The sequence below is a fragment of the Penicillium roqueforti genome (genome assembly GCF_015533775.1).
Source record: "Penicillium roqueforti strain LCP96 04111 chromosome Unknown scaffold_05, whole genome shotgun sequence".
Classification (NCBI taxonomy): domain Eukaryota; kingdom Fungi; phylum Ascomycota; class Eurotiomycetes; order Eurotiales; family Aspergillaceae; genus Penicillium; species Penicillium roqueforti.
In genome coordinates, this window is record NW_024067569.1 from 202,853 (window position 1) to 218,829 (window position 15,977).

Here is a 15,977-nt window from a genome sequence, read left to right on the forward strand (position 1 = left end):
ACTGTCGCATTCTATGGTGTTCCTCCTTGGTGTCAGCTTATACATCCCCCTGAACTTATCAACTTATCTGGACGATCTATATCTATGGAGCAAATTCATACAACCGTGTCGCCACTCTGTGAAGGCAAATGTGCCTGGAGACATACGACCGAGATGACGAGGATGCCGAGGATAGTGCATCGTGCGGTCTCCCATCAACATCCAACAGGTCGATACCTCTCAACCAGAACATCATCCTTCCCAAGACTCAGACTCTCATATCGATCCAACATATCGGAAAGTCCAAGTCCAGGATAATCCTGCAACCCTTTACCATTCCCATCTCCAATCCCATGATACTTTTCCTTCTGATTTAACTTCTCAAGTCCATCAGCATACTCATCAAATCGATCACACCCCCTTTCCTTCGAGGCCTCGTCAAACAAATCCTTCAACTCATCAGGCACAGAACTCTCCCGAATACGATAGCCCTGCGCCTTCGCCCTGACCGACTGTCGGAAAATATGAAACAGATTCCTCCCCAGCGCGGATCGACTCGCAACAACCGAGAATGCACTCGAAAGAATGAGGAAATCCTCATCCAGCACATCAAACGAGTCTTGCTCGAGCAGCGTAAACAGCGCCAGGTTGATCGCATACATCGCAAACTGGTGCGCGCGGCTAACCCCGAACTCACGTCTGTGGAGACGCGTTAGGGCAGCGATGCCGCGGGCCGCGCTCTGCGTTACTTCCCGCGCGTTATATTTTCTCTCGGGAGTATGGCGCGGCGGGCTTTCCGGTGTTTTGGGCTCGAAGGGTGTGGGCGGGACTTCATCTTCGGAAATGCAGCTGAAGAGATTTATGATGAGGGCGTGGTAGCGCATTCTGTGTAGGATGAGTATTTTTGCTTTTTTTTTTCGGTAGACAAGACGGATTAATGTGGACATGCTACTCACTTCAACAAGATAATATGCGGAGCCGGCCTATACCGCACATCAAAGTCCTCCGGGAGAAGATCGTGCCAACGACGGATACGGTCGTACAGATCCTCGCGGCTCTGGCGGTGGATAGGGCCGAGGCCAGTCTTGCTCCTGTGGTCTGCGAACATGTTGCGGGAGATATCGCGTGCGATCGTTGACAGGTTGCATGCTTCGTCGAAGTACTGACTGAAGAATGACAGGCGCGGGTCGCGATGGGTTGGGTATGGCTGCCAGAGGGCTTTGTCTTCGGGCTGGTTGATATCCAGACGGGCCATGTTGACGTGATCGATGAGACTTGGGCGCAGGAAGGATGTGTGGACCATGCTGCAGGTGTGAGTGTGAGTTCGAAGGGTGGGATGCTATCAGTATTCACTCACGTGTCGACGTTGAACAAACCCCAAGCTGTGCGCTTGCATGAGATATCCATGTCTTGGGATAACTCCGCCGAAGCTATTCTAGGTCCTGTGCTGCCGACCAGACCCAGTGCCTCGCCCATTTGGATAGCCTGGTGCAGCATGATATAGCCCAGATCGTCTTCGCGGGACATTGCATATCTATCTTTGTCAGAAAAGCCCTAGCCACTAGGACAAGATGTCTATACAAACCTCTCATACATCAACAACGTCCCCTGTAAACCTGCCAAACTAGGCTGCGAATTCTCTTCGCCTCTCAACCTCTCTGCCTCGGCAAGAAAACCACTCCCTTTTGAAGAGATATCGCCAGGAACAACATAAGCCTCGGAGAACTCAGAGAAGTACTAAACAAACAGATCAGCAACCGAATATTAGCAAACCTCAAAGCAAAAGAAAGTGAAAAAGGAAATACCCACACAAGCATTACTGAGCACCGCATTAACCAAAAACGGGCTACAAAACTCCGACCCCAATACCCCCTTCGCCATATGCCTAACAAAAACCTCCTTGTCCAAAATAGCCGCAAACGGCCAATCCCACGCAAAATACAACGAAACAAGATGCGACACCAGATCCGCATCAGCAGTAACCCTCGTCCACGGCGCCGCAGGCACTTCACAAGGCGCCGAGTCACACAGGTAATGGATATCCATAACCTTCCTTCTGAAAGTGGGACCCGTACCCTCGACATTGAGAAGCTGGCGCATATCCTCCAGCTTCGCGACGGTTTCCTGCTTGTGCGCCGTGGATGTTGATGTATCAGTGGTTGACGTGATCGAGGCGAGTGTTTCGTTTATGTAGGCGCGGATTTCATCGGCGGGGGCATTGTGGCGGATTATCGTTAGGAGATGGAGGGCGTCAGCTTCGTTTGCTTCGCGGACGAGCTTGAAGAGGTCGGAGAGGAGGTCGCGGTGGTAGGAGAGCTCGTCTGCTGTGCGTTTTGCGGCTACGCGTCGGCGTTGGTCGAGAGATTCGTCGAAGATGCAGACTCTTTTGAAGGTTTGGCAGTTTGCGCAGGGGGATGTGCCGGAGCACTGCGTTAGAGTGTTAGTTGGTTGTTATATCCATATGTGTAGATGTAGTGTAGAGTAGTGTATCATATATCTCACCTTCCTCTTCGACTTCTTACAAGCCAGACACGCAGTCGAAACTCTCTTCTTCCACGTACCAGAACCCTTACCTTCCTCGGTGAGTGGACTGCCATTTTCAAGATCATTTTCATGGTAGTTGTCGTGGTCATGTTCCTCCTCCTCAGGCGAGGGACCGGGTACAAGACGGCGATGATGCCCACTCATACCGACATGAGCAGGTGGATATCGGTGTGCTTTTCCTTTTGCGTTTGCGTTTCTTTCGAGCGTAAAATGTAGCATATAAGATGCAAATATATAAAGGATATTTGTCCAATATGTGAAGAAGCGTATGTCAAAAAAAAAAAAACAATATATAAAAAGGCGTCAGATATACAGTCAAATATGTACTGTTGGCAATATACAAATAAACAATGTTGACACTGTACAAGATCAGGAATGCATATTGTTGCAAAGTATATTCCTGTTTCGAATGATGGTAGGACGATTTACTTCAGATCCCCCTCTGCTTTGATACGGTTTAGTAGGGCTTATTCTGCGGCGAATGACGTTGGGAGTATATCATGGGGAACTTTCCCCCGCCTATTATGATAGGTGTTCATTTGCCTGAAGGCAATGGCGATTTCATGTTTGCAGTGTCTTGCACGGATTCGAAGCTGGGTTTCGTGATATCGAGGCTAAATGAGGTGTAGGTGTTCTACTTGGGGCCATATATCGAATTGATAGCGGATAAAAGTACCGAGGCGTAGGCATACAATTACAACTACATTATCTACATACATGTAGAGATCTTTTGCAGATGAACAAGCTTGTATTGGTGCATTGAGAATGGCCCGGAGCAACAGTCACAGTACTTGGGAATCAAAGTCAGGTCTAGACTAAAAACAACCCAATAGAAAAGAAAGAAAAAAGACGCTGGATTATTGTAATGTAATACAAGTACTTCCTTTGAATACTCCGTGGAATCCATAGCCTCGGATGCACCGTTAAAACGAGAAAAACCAAAGACTGCGACGGGTTTGCAAACCAGGCAAGACACAAGAATCAGACGACAACATCTAGTGCTCGAGGATTCTCAGGCTACCCTGCACAACGCAGTTCTCAAGCACGGATCCAGGGGGAATGTCAATGGTGCTGCCCTCGGAGGCGACAATGATAACAGTTCCCTTGAGGGTGACGTTGCGGCCGAGGTTAACCGGTCCGGTAATAGTGAGGTGGTCCAGCTCGACGATACGAGGAATGCTGGTAATGCGCTTCTGGAAGTCGGAGACCTTCTTGAAGTCGGAACCGAGCTTGATGACAGGGACACCACCGAAGCGGTTGGGGTCCATGACCAACTGGCCGTGCTCGAGACGGTACAGGTCAGACTTGACGACCAGCAGATCGGAGCAGGTCTTGACGGGCAAGAAGCGGCGACGGGGCACGTTGACACCGTGGGCGTTGTGGAAGTGGCGGATGGCCGCACCGACGGCGGTCTCCAGCTGGTAGATAGCCTGATCGGCCTCACCCTTCTTATCGGCGGGAATGGATTTCTCGTTAGGGATGATCTCCATCTCCAACTCGTTCTCCTCAACGACACGCTTGATGGCCTGGACGTTCAGCCAGATGTTGTTGGTGTTGAAGTACTTGAACTTCTTGATGGATTTGAACTCGTTGACGTGCTCCTTGGGCACCTGAGCAATCTCGAGTAGACGGACCTTTCCGTCGGAATCAATAATGGTACCGCCCTTGACGTCAGCCTTGGTCTTGTCAGTCAACTCCATGATGTACTCGGCTTTGGAGTCAACCATGTGCTGCAGGATACGGAGATCAACCACGGCACCGAGGTTGTCGGCGTTCGACAGGAAGATGTACTCGATACCACGCTCAATCAGCTTGTCGAGAGTTCCGGAGTTGTACAGGGACTCGAAAACGTCACCGTGTCCGGGAGGGTACCAATCCTGGAGGGGAGAGTCGAAGCTCTTGGGGGCGGGCAGGAGCGAGTCCTTGATGATGCGGGGGTAGCGCGACTGGTTGAAGGTGATGATGTCGACGTTGTGGCCCTCGTACTTCTTGATAATGGACTGGGTGTCCTGATCGGTGTTGAAGGAGTTCATGAGGACGAAGGGCACGTTAACGTTGAAGGTACGGTTAAGGTGCTCGATCTGGCGCACGGAAAGATCGAGGAAGGACATGCCCTCACGGACCTCAATGACGGACTTGGGACCAACGCAACCCATGGAGGTACCAAGACCACCGTTCAGCTTGACAACAGCCAGCTTGTTCAGGAACTCTACGGAGGCGTCCGCACCGAGGTCATCGTAGCCAACCACCTGGGAAGGCTGAGGAGGGGCGATCTTATCCCAGTTGACGGATGTTCCCTTGGCCTTGTCGTTAAGGAAACGGCGGAACAGGGCGAAAAAGTTGTCCATCTCGGCTTCGAAACGCTTCTTCTCCTTGGGGTCGGTGACGCTGTCGCCGAGGGCGTTCAGGGCATTGCGCATTTGCGAGGCGGCGACACTAGTGGAGGCATTCTCAAATGCCTGGTTGGAGGTTTCACGCGTCAGCTCTGGACCAAATGGGGGGGCCAAAGTAGCCATGATAAGGAAAGGGATAGATAGAGACAATTGAATGGGGCTTCTCAAAATACAAGCAATGGAGCAATGATAACAGTGTAGCGATGGATGAGAAAGGGAAGAAAAGAGGGGAAGAGAAGAGGAAACGAGCAAAAGAGGAAGATGTTGTGGCCTCGTCAAGACGCGTCCAGGAAAGCGCAGGAAAGCGCAGCAAAACAACCCAAAAACGGCAGGAACAATCCAAAAAGGCAAGAACGAAGCTTCAGGATGCGGAGATTCAAGGGTTCACCGCCTGAAGAGAACTTACCATGTGCGACTGCGACTTGCCATGGTGCTTTCCACCAAAGCCCTCGCTTTCGACAGGGGCTCGAAGGTGAGTGGGAAGAGCCTTAGAGGCCATTATGAGTTATGGTTTATGAGATATGGGTATGGACTCGGAGGAAACTGGCTATGTGAAAGGAAATCGACGGTCAGTGGTAGATTCAAGGAAGAAAAGGGCAACGTGGCTCCATTTAAGAAGCTCAACTCAAGCTGCCTCAGAAAGGAGGGGGTTCGCCACTTTGTCGATCCATTGGATGTCAAGCTGCCGTCATTGGGCGGGGATGGAGGACAACTCACAGATCAATTCCTAAGGACAGAAATGAAGAGGGGGAGGAGAGGGGATGTCCAGAGGTTATAAACGAAAGAGAGAGGGAAGAAAAGGGAGATGGAGTGGGGGAGAGAGACCCCGTGATTTCTAGAATGTATTTGTTATTTGCACCGATTTGGGTATTTACGTCCACTTTATATGCCAACATCCATAAATAATCTGCGGATCGTCTCCTGCATTCTCTGTTCTTCCTACTGTGCCTGTGTCTCTTCCTCCAGAGTCTCTAGAGACTGTCATCCCCCATTCCTATTCTCTTATCTCGCTCAGTCCTCCTTACATCCCGATGTCGTCAGTTGCCAGCCACTGACATGCCCACGGGCTGGAGCTCGGGAACCAGCACCGACATGCACGTTGCTATTAAGCCTACGCGTAGGAAGTGTCAGTTAGACAGGATTGCCATCAGAACCATTCATCATCCACTATACCCCTAAGCCCGGAGTACACAAGTCCACTAACAATCCAGACCCCTTTTCCCTCCCCACCTTAGAGGAGAGCTAGTCCCTACAAATAGGAACAAGCCCCACCGGATACAAGCTCTTCTCCTTTTTTGTTTCAGTTTCAATTGTTTCGAACAAACCTCGGCCGATTCGCCTAATTATGTGCTATTCCAAGCTAGAATATAGATGCATAGTCGGGATGATGTTCACCTGACCTATATGACAATATACAATATCGCTAAGTCTGTAGTACAAAGCACAGAATGCAGGTAGAATTTTCACCTTGGATCCCTATTATCACAATTCCTACTACAGAGTACAGCAAATATAGATTCAAATTCATCTAGACTAGTACTAATTGCATCCCATATGTTGTAGTATTTCCTATATTGTATGTTGCAAACCAACTTCCAGTCAAAGTGGCAACTGCAAGTGGGACGGTAAATTATCGACTCCACAACGCCTCTTCTAAATAAATGAGGTTAATATACTCCGTACTCCGTCTGGATCTAAAAATAAAATGCTGAATATCAGACATCTTTATGTAGTATTCCCGATCCCTACCACTACCATCTATATCTTCACTACACTACAACATAGTACAACATACTAACTACGGTACGGGTACACTAAACACCCCAAGAGGCCTAAGCATCAAAGTGCAGATCATCCAGGCTGTGCAGACCAAGTTCGGGAAATTATACTCGGGATGCAGAGAAGGCCTTAGACCAATCTTAGTTTAATATAAGGCCATGAGAATGCAATGGGCATACCACATGAAATACGAGTATATCCTTATCGGAAGCCCCTTTAAGATACCAACCTGAGACATCAGTCTCAGGTCTTAGACTCAGTCTCAGGTCTCAGACTCAGTCTTGTTCTCGGTCTTTTTGTGTGGCGCAAACTATTGATTCTCAACTATTTTTACTCGCCTATTTTATACTACGTGGTAGATGTCTCAAGGAGTCCGGGGCCATCTCAACAATTGAATTCATATTGATAGGAGTGGGAAAAAAACGAGAAGAAAAGGATATCACAACAAGCACAAACAAAACACAATTAGTAACATGCGGAAACAATTCATATTTTCATATACTCTTCACCATGAACAGGCAAAGGAATTCCAAAGCGGATAATAAGAGTAAAGGAGTGATTTAGACACCGCTAACAGCCCTCTTACTCAAGAAGCTGCGACGGGGCGTCTTTTTCGAATCAGGACTCCCTCCACCATCACTGGCATCGGGGGGTCCGGTCGAGTGTGACGTAGTAGGTCTCAAGCCACCATCTGCAAGCGCAAAGCTGGAGCGAATGGTAACGACACCGTCACCAACGGTAATAACCTTATCCTGGCCGGCGACGGAACCCTGATCGTCAACGAAGAACGGCGCTTCGCCGAGGACATCGTCCGAGCCGAACGTGGCATGGTTGACGACACGAACCTGGTACTGGGCGTCGGCGGTGGTGTTGGGGACGCGGAAAGAGTCGTCGTAGGTGACTGAGCCAGAGGGGTTCTTGTGAGCCTTCGTTTTGTGGACATCCTTGGCGCCCTTGGAACCCTGGAGACGGATGATGACGCGGAGATTGGAGTCGTTGGGGAAGTTAGCAGCGGAAACGACAGTGATGTTGGCGGTGCCCTTTTCACCGGAGCCGCCCCCACCGAAGACGCTGAGGCGATCGCCGAACTGCGAGGCGGTGCTGCGGTTGCGGCTGTGTTCCTTCTGCGGGGTGGCGGGGGAAGAGGAGACTTCGGCGAGGGAGGCGGCTGGGGTCAACCGCTCGCCCCTGACGGAGTCAGGTTCCTCGATGCTGTTCATAATGGAGGCGGTGTCTTCGCCTTTCTCCTTGTGGATGCGCGACATCAGGCCGTGCTTTAGGAATGAGGCGCCGCGGACGACGTTGCCACCGACGAAACCAACACCTTTAACGGGCGCACCGACGATCTTTCCGGGGACGGCGAAGGTGCCGGAGAAGGTAGAGGAGCCTTGGCGGGCGCGGATCACGTAGGTAGGTTTGAAGAGCAGGCTCAGGCGGATTGCGCCTGATTTGCCGTCGAGGGGCAGAGTCACTTCCTTCGCTTGGAAAGGCTCCAAGGATTCCAGGTCGATTGCCGTAGCACCAAGGAAGTCGGCCTTATCACCAAAGTCCCAGTCGTACACATCCACGTGGAAGTTTGCGCCGATGCGAGATTTGATGGGGGTTTCGAAGTACTCGTTCCAGGCTGGATGCAGGGTCTTCTTCTGGACTTTGGTCTTGAACACGGTCTCGTCGTCCAGGCGGAACTTGCAGAATGGGTCGCTGAATCCGTTGCGGTCGGCGGCGGGTAGTTCAGCGGCATCGTGGACGTCAACGCGCAGGGTGCCCATGTTGTTGATGCTCTCCGTTGGGTCGAGCTTCATTTCCGTCGGAATGTATCGGGCGCTGACGGTGACCTTGCTCACCTCGCCGGAGTTGGAGCGGAGGATAAGCTCGGTGGGCGTGTACAGCATGCGCATCAGTGTGGGCAGTGTGTCACCAGTCAGCTTGGCGACTGTGTGCTCCTCGCTAGAGTCCTTAGGATCCTCCTTGTTGACGAGCCGCAACGTAATCTTGGAGAATTCGAGTTCGCGAACGAATGCCTCGCCGACGTCGGTGAACTGTGCGGTCGTTGTATGGATCTTGGATGAGACATATGAAGGGAACATGTAATCGTCCATCAATACTTCCAACTGGACATGGGGAACGGCCAGCTTGCCCTCGAGGAACTTGAACACAATGAAACCGGATTCTATGGTCAGTTAGCTTTGTACTATTCCCGTGAATATCGAAGCAAAACATACCATATTTCGGGAGATCCTCCGCAGAGACGAAAGTGCGGGGAATGGATTTAACCGACCGAACAGACGCGGTTTCAGACTGGCTACTTGTGAGTGGGCGGGATGTAGTGGTTTCGAGACTGGTGCGCCCGTTAGTAGCGGGCTCGCCATTGGTAGTTCCGTTAGTTACGGGTGCAGCGCTGTTAGACACAGCCTTCGAGGCCTTCGAGGCCTTCGAGTCAACGCTAGCAGACTTCGAGTGCAAAGCCTTCTTCGGGAATTCGGTGGAGTCCGGACCAGGAGTAGCAGGAAGCTCAGTGGATTCTTCTTCCTCCTCAGCTTCGTCCTCGGGGTTGACGACTGGCACGGACGGGAAGAACGAGACATTGTAGACGATTTCTCCCTTGGGAGAGCCGCCGCTGATCTTGAGACCGCTGGTGATATCCTGCTTCTCGTCGTCGATTTCATATCCACCGCTCTCCGCCTCGCGAACAAAGTCGGATGCATTGAGTTCACACCAACCAAGAGTTCGGTCCTTGTTGATAGTCTCCTCGTCCATGACCTCCACAGTCACCTTCTCGCGTGAGCTGCGAATAGGCACGTAGACAATCTCGTCCCATTCGGGGTTGAGGTTGTTGCGGAAGGTGACTGTGCGGCCGCGAGTCACACCGGAAAGCAGCACGCGAACGTAGGGGTCAGACTTGCCCATAGCTTCCAAGTTGCGCAGGTTAGTCGCACGCTTGAAGTGGAAGCGCATGACACCAATGGGGTCAATGTAGCCAGCGCTGCCAATGCCCCCCAGCTCGACGGGCTTCCAATGGAGAGTCAACTTGACGCGTCCCTCCTTGGCACCGTGGAGATGGAACCATTGCTGGCCACGCTCCATCATCTTCAGCATGTCGTTCATCTTGATCTGGTAGCGGCCGATAATGGGATCCTGCATGATATCGCGATCGTCCTTGAGGATAAGACCCAAACGAGCATTCTTTCGGTCTGTGACGAGGAACTCCTTGGAAGCATTCTGGAAGATGGGGTTGTTGGTACGCTTGAGCTTTTTCGTAATGTGAATCTCCTTTCCGTTGAGAAGCAGGACACCGTAAGGGTTCAGCTTTCCAACCAGACTCTTGCTTCCGTCAAGGTCCTTGGCCTGCTCCACGGTGAACTGAGCGATACCGGTGTTGACTTCGGGGGCAGGTTCATCCTCTCCAGCCTCATTCTTTCGTCCCTCGAGGACGGGGAAGAAGCGGATATCGGCTTGAATAGCACCACGGTGGCGGCCACTGGCCTGCACTTCCAGATAGATCCCCTCCTGAATAGGCTCCTGCTCAAGTTTGTCCAATGCGAAGCTAGCAACACCCATTTCCTTATCTTTGCGGTACTCGTTCCAGTCATACGCAGCAATAGACAAGGCATCAGAGAAGGAGGTAATGATCACGTAAATCGTCTCATTCCAGCGGGGGCTGTCGGTGTCGTGGATGGTCTTCGTGCGGCCGAGCTCAGTACGGTTGTTCAAAGACACCACGGCGTATGGATCAGGAGTGCCAGAGAACTTATCCGGGTTCTTGAGCTGTTGAGCACCGTGCAGAGTAATGGCGACCACACCGATAGCCTGGTCAACAGGGTTTCCAGCAAGCATCTTAGCAATTTCAATCGGGAACACGTTCGGATCGTACATCATGGGCTGCAAGTTGGCGTGAATCTGGTCTTTGATAAAGGACTCCAGACCGGGAATGAAGTTGATATCGAATCCAAGGTGATCACCACCGAGGGGCTTGCAGACGTAATCGATTTCGGGCTTGTCCAGGAAGCAGACGTCCACACGCTCGATGTGGGGGAATGGAATCTGAAGCTTGACTTTAACACGCATCAAGCCCGTGCAAGCCATGTCCTGGACAATCACGTCGAGGCCTTTGCTCACGACACCCTTGCCGACACGAACCTCCAACACGACCTTGGGGTTGATCTTGTCCTTTGTTTGGCGCGAAGTCAGATCCGTAATGTCGTTCGGAGTGAAGCTGAATTTCCAGTCCATGATGACGGTATCCGGGTCAGTCTTGGGGTAGGTCTTGACGTGCTCCAGGCGAGGAGGCTTGGTACCGAGAATGAAGGTTTTGAGGCGCAAGCTATCTAAGAAGGCAGGAGTAGAAGTACTGAGGACCTGGTCGACGGTGTTGATAATAGTGTCGCACAAAACGGGGGCGTAGATAGGCCAGAACTTTACGAGGAAGCTGTTGATCCACTCGAGGCTCTCGGTGTCAGTCTCGAGACGCTGCTTGGACATTTCACGGCTGATATCGTCACGGAAGTTTCGGCGCACTCGTCGAATGGAGGTACGGTAGTAGGTGCTGCATGCTGCCATGACCATAAGAACCCAGCCTATACCACCGCCTAGAACAGCGACAATCCATGAGGCCAGGCAGGCGAAGATGATAATCCCGCAATTATGATACCAGTCGCCAAAGAACTTATCAGGGATTCTTCCCTCCAAAAATGTCTCGTGATCCAGCAATGTGCCTTCCTCGGCCAAAATCGCCGCGAGCTTCTCATCGACGAACTTTGGGGCCCAACCCGTTCTGTCGCGCGCCCACCGAAGATCCTCATCGACGGGCTTCTCACCCGCATCTTCTCGTGTGGCTTCCTCGGCCAAAATGGCGGTCGCGGATTCCGGTGGAGGAAGATCATAGTCTGCTTTGCCGTCGGTCTAAGTAGGGTTAGGATGTAGATTGAAAGCGCATCGCGAAAACCAGTTATCCTCACCTTATCCGTCAGGACAGCAACACCGGTGGCTTGATGGGGATGGTGAAAATTAGGCGGCAATCGCTAGACGAAATGCCAGTTAGCAAGGTGATTGCGCCGAACACAACTCGGACTTTTTGCGACACATACCGCTTTAGCAGCATTGGCCTTGTCTTCTGGCGTGGCATCGGGGTCGAATTGGTATGCAGCCGAGCCAGCCTTTTGGGCTTCGTCGACCGCCATTTTCTCAACGACATCCGGGTTAACCTGTGATTCCGGGTCCTTTTGCAATTCCTGGGCGGCCTCGATGGTACCCTCCATCCTCATATCCGTCTTAGCCGCGTCGGCGGACGCCATATCGCCGGTTGGTGCTGTGTTCTGGTCGGGAGGAATTGAGAGAGCCGGGGATATTCTAGAGGGTGGTCAGATTGGATTCAGCGGAACCTGGGGTGAGGGGAAGAATGCTGACTGCTGACTTGCGCAGGTCTACCAATTAACGTACCGGGATTGCGTGAGGTCGTAGTCGAAGAGGTGGCCTGGTATGCTATTGTATACCAGGGTACAGAGTGATCGAGAGAGTGAGAAAGAGAAAAACAAGAGAACCTTGGAAGAGGAGAGGAGTGGGACCAAAGGCACAGCTCAAGTTGCCCAGCCGCTTGCGTCAAGGGGAACTGTGGCTGGAATTCTTTACGATACGCCAATGGATATTTCTATTAAATACCTTATGTATATCTTTAGGTAAATTATTAATTCCGAGAATTGAAAGCCCAATAAAAAGAAAGAAAAGAGAGCGAAAAGGGGAGATCGGAGATCGCGAACACCGAGGTCGATCGAAGATCAGTGACGTACGTCGGAGCTGGGTCAGATTCCTCACTTTAGCATATAGAGAGCAGATACAACACATATGAGTCTACGGAGTATGAGTCTATGAGGTTATTCTACAAGACTATATCCGTACCGGTTCAATTGTCTAGTACAATCAAAATCCGTCAATTGAGGAGGTCAGGGGAATGACAGGCTAAACTCCGAGCTTTCAGCACAGCCACAGAGGGTCAATAGAGGGTCAGCAATACTCCGTAGAGGGTCAGTAGAGGGTCAATGGAGGGGATAAACTCCGATTTCCATGGATTCTAGTTATTCTTAGGGCTCTAGGGCACTCCGGGCATCTCCTGGGTTCAATGCCCCTTTTTTATTTGCGGATCTAGTACTTTGTACTTTGTAGGCTATCGATCTAGCCCTACCTTACCTGTCTAGGCAACAAGATATGCAGCCCGTACGGAGTACAATATAGGGGCATCTTATACTAACTAGTATATGTATATGGCATGTCGTCATTGTCTACGTACTTCACCTAGAACACTCTCAGCTCTTAAGGTACACGTGGCATGCATCCAGAGAATGTAATGAAAAACTTGGTCACATCGCACGCTATCGACCTCGCATCGTGCCCTAATCCCGATTAGGTAGATCGGCCAAGTCTACTCTGTGTATCCACCAAAGGTGTTCCTTGGATATGGAGAATGGGTATTCTTTACCGAGGAACCTCGATGGAGTACGTATATTGTACGATTATACAACCTAAATACTCAGTGATAGACAAGCCAAGTGCTGCACGCCGAATTGATCTATCATATCACATCTAGACTTGCATTTGGTCCTGAGGGGCTATTTCCACTCCCAGCTGTGTGTATCGGGTATATTCTGTGTCTGTGCAACAATATATAACACAAACGAAGAGAGTGAATCCTTCAATGGTCATGTTATGATTGGTAGATAAAGTAGTTCGGTTAGATCTTGTGGTTCTCTTATTGGGAACCCCCACTCGCCCACTTGTGTGGCGCTTTTTTGTCTTTTTTGTCTTTTTTCATTTTTTCGGCTTGAGAACTGCCAGATGAAGACCACGGGCCCGAGCTGAGGCCGAGGTTTTATAAGAATTGTATATTAATGTCGGGGCTGGTGTCTGTATGTTGGGGCTGGTGCCTGCTACTATATATTGTGGCTGATATATATCGTGCGGAGTACTCCGTACAATGCCGACTGAGAGGATACATGTTTCGCGAGGACTCGTTCATACAACCTTGTATTTGCAGTAATTACAGGAAGCATCACTACTGGCTGGCTACTACTCTAGAAGATTAAATGCATATAAGCAGAATGGAATTTTAGAAACTAAGAAATATGCTGGCAAAAATATATCGTGTCAATTCGTATTCAAATCCCTCGAATGCTCTACACCCTTATAGCATTTACCGCCCCATGCGGATAACGCCAGCAGCCATCAGCTTCTGGATCTTCATCCGTACCTGCGAGTTCTTCATGTGCTCCTGCAGGGCAGCGGGGTCGCTCTTAGCCTGCTGGAGAATGCTCTGCATAACGGGGTCCTGGAGGACGGCCATGATCTGGAGAAAATGTTAGTAAACTTCATGCTGAATAATCCGGTGCAGGGGAAATTAGATCTTACGTCGGGGTCATTTTGGATACGAGCCATGGTCTGCTCCTCGGTCTCACCAGCGCGAGCGCTGAACTGGGCGTCCAGGCACTTCTGCTGCTGCTGCTCGATCTCGCGAGCGTGCTTGCCGTCGTCGTGGTCGGCGGCCTCGGTGAAGGTGTCTAGGGCACGGTTGTATTCCTTCATGGCGATAAGGGCAGCGCCCTTACGCATGTACGCGCGGATGAATTTGGCATCGCGCTTAATGGCCTCGTCGCAGTCCTGCACGGCACCGGGGAATGCCATGAGCTTGATGAGGGCTGCGGCACGGTTAGAGTAACCGCGGGGGTCGTCGGGAGCACGCTTGGTCATCTCGGTGAAAGCGTCAACGGCACCGGGCCAGTCGCCTTCCTGGAACTTCTGCTGGCCAAGCTCGCGAGCCTTCTCGGCCTCGGCAGGGTCAATGTAAGCGTTCCTCTCGGTCGTGATCTTGGTCTTCTCGGCGTTACGGAGCTTGGTCAGGGTATCAGGGGTGCGGTGCTCCATGAGCGACTTGTTGTAGAATTCGATGGCCTGCGCGAGGTCGCCCAGCTTCTCGTGTGCAGAACCAATTCGGGTGTAGGCCTTGGCCATCAGCGTGAAGTCGGCACGCAAGTCGCGGCCCTCTTCGGTAGCCTTTTGGCAGATCTCGATTGCGCCTTGGTAATCGGCCTTCTCGAACTTGGCAGCACCAATGTTGTTCAGGTAGGTGATATCCTTGAACAAGTCCCAAGCCTTGGTATAGTGCTCAATGGCCTCATCGAACTGCTTCTTCTTGTAGAAATCGTTACCAATCTTCTTCTCAGCATCAGCAGCCTCCTTGGCCTGCTTCTTGGCGATTGCCTCCTCGTCTACTGGCTCAGGCTCCGGGGTGGGCTCCTTCTTGGACTGCGAGGTGCTGGGTTTAGCAGAAGGAATAGGAGGCTCCGCTCCCTCGCCACCGAAGTTCATATCAATACCGAGAAGCACACTCATAACCTGAAGGAAGCGCGGGTCGCGGATTTCCTCTCCGACACTGTTAGGGTTCTGTTGGATCTTCTGCAGCTTAGCCATGAACTCGGCATCTCCCAGCAGGGCGGCGGTCTTGGGGTTGTTGGCCAACTTCTGGAACAGAGCCGGGTCGTTGAACATTCCACCGAGACCTCCTGTTGGGTCACCACTGACACCATCTGCGGTAGCCTCCGCATTGATGGCGCGCTGGGTCGCCTCCATACCGGACTTGGCCTGTGCGTTGCCGGGCTCGATCTTCAGGGCCTCGTCATAGGCATCATGCGCAGCCACTGCCATCAGTTAGCACCTTGTCACAATGCCAATTATCCCACCAATTCGGGCACAACTAGAATAACGTACACAGATCTCCGAGGCCGCGGTACGCAGCACCCTTGCGGGCATGGCCCTTGGACCAATCGGGCTTGATCTCGATCGCCTTCTCGGCATCTTCGAGGGCTTTTTGATATTCGTGCTGGGCGGAGTAGACGGCAGAGCGGTTGGAGTAGAGGATGTGGTTTTCGGGTTCGATAGCAAGGGCCTCAGAGAATTTCTCACTGGTTTTATCAGTTTCTGCTTTGACGAAGTCACAGCGTTAAAGGTGGGGTAGCGCGTACATAGCAGTAGGATAGTCCTTAGCAGAAAAGGCCTTGTTGCCTTCTGCCTTCAAAGCGTCAGCCATTTTGTAGTGATATGCTAAATTGCTCAGAAAAGGGAGAAATGCAGATCAAAAATAAGATCACAAGGAACTGAAAGTGCTGAGGTCATGAGCTCAACGGCCGGAGCTTCTCGAAATTTCCGTTGCTATCTACTGCCTCAGGCAGAAATTATTAAGCCTCAGGCACGGGCGCTGACACTTGAAGCTTCACGGGGCTAAACCCTTTTGGGTCAAAG

At 51.4% G+C, this 15,977-nt stretch overlaps 5 protein-coding genes across 5 annotated transcripts; all 5 read right to left on the reverse strand.

Annotated features, from left to right (window-relative positions):
* Positions 1-194: 194 nt before the first annotated feature.
* Positions 195-2,667, reverse strand: LCP9604111_3280 (transcriptional regulator family TF; the record flags this gene model as incomplete). The annotated part of the gene is made up of 6 exons (XM_039070851.1): positions 195-864; positions 936-1,283; positions 1,337-1,513; positions 1,565-1,716; positions 1,849-2,406; positions 2,482-2,667. The coding sequence occupies 6 exons, from the start codon at positions 2,665-2,667 to the stop codon at positions 195-197; spliced, it is 2,091 nt and encodes a 696-aa protein (XP_038930547.1).
* Positions 2,668-3,518: 851 nt separating this feature from the next.
* ugp1 (UTP glucose-1-phosphate uridylyltransferase) lies at positions 3,519-5,039 on the reverse strand (the record flags this gene model as incomplete). Its single annotated transcript, XM_039070852.1, has 1 exon — positions 3,519-5,039. The coding sequence occupies one exon, from the start codon at positions 5,037-5,039 to the stop codon at positions 3,519-3,521; it is 1,521 nt and encodes a 506-aa protein (XP_038930548.1).
* Positions 5,040-5,414: 375 nt separating this feature from the next.
* On the reverse strand, positions 5,415-5,812 carry LCP9604111_3282 (uncharacterized protein; the record flags this gene model as incomplete). Its single annotated transcript, XM_039070853.1, has 2 exons — positions 5,415-5,463; positions 5,634-5,812. 2 exons carry the CDS (start codon positions 5,810-5,812, stop codon positions 5,415-5,417), a joined length of 228 nt encoding a protein of 75 aa, XP_038930549.1.
* Positions 5,813-7,255: 1,443 nt separating this feature from the next.
* On the reverse strand, positions 7,256-13,261 carry LCP9604111_3283 (uncharacterized protein; the record flags this gene model as incomplete). The annotated part of the gene is made up of 6 exons (XM_039070854.1): positions 7,256-8,865; positions 8,918-11,594; positions 11,651-11,713; positions 11,780-12,041; positions 12,132-12,165; positions 13,216-13,261. The coding sequence occupies 6 exons, from the start codon at positions 13,259-13,261 to the stop codon at positions 7,256-7,258; spliced, it is 4,692 nt and encodes a 1,563-aa protein (XP_038930550.1).
* A 614-nt stretch (positions 13,262-13,875) lies between these two features.
* sti1 (Hsp90 cochaperone STI1) lies at positions 13,876-15,765 on the reverse strand (the record flags this gene model as incomplete). Its single annotated transcript, XM_039070855.1, has 4 exons — positions 13,876-14,028; positions 14,091-15,376; positions 15,447-15,640; positions 15,701-15,765. 4 exons carry the CDS (start codon positions 15,763-15,765, stop codon positions 13,876-13,878), a joined length of 1,698 nt encoding a protein of 565 aa, XP_038930551.1.
* Positions 15,766-15,977: the final 212 nt, after the last annotated feature.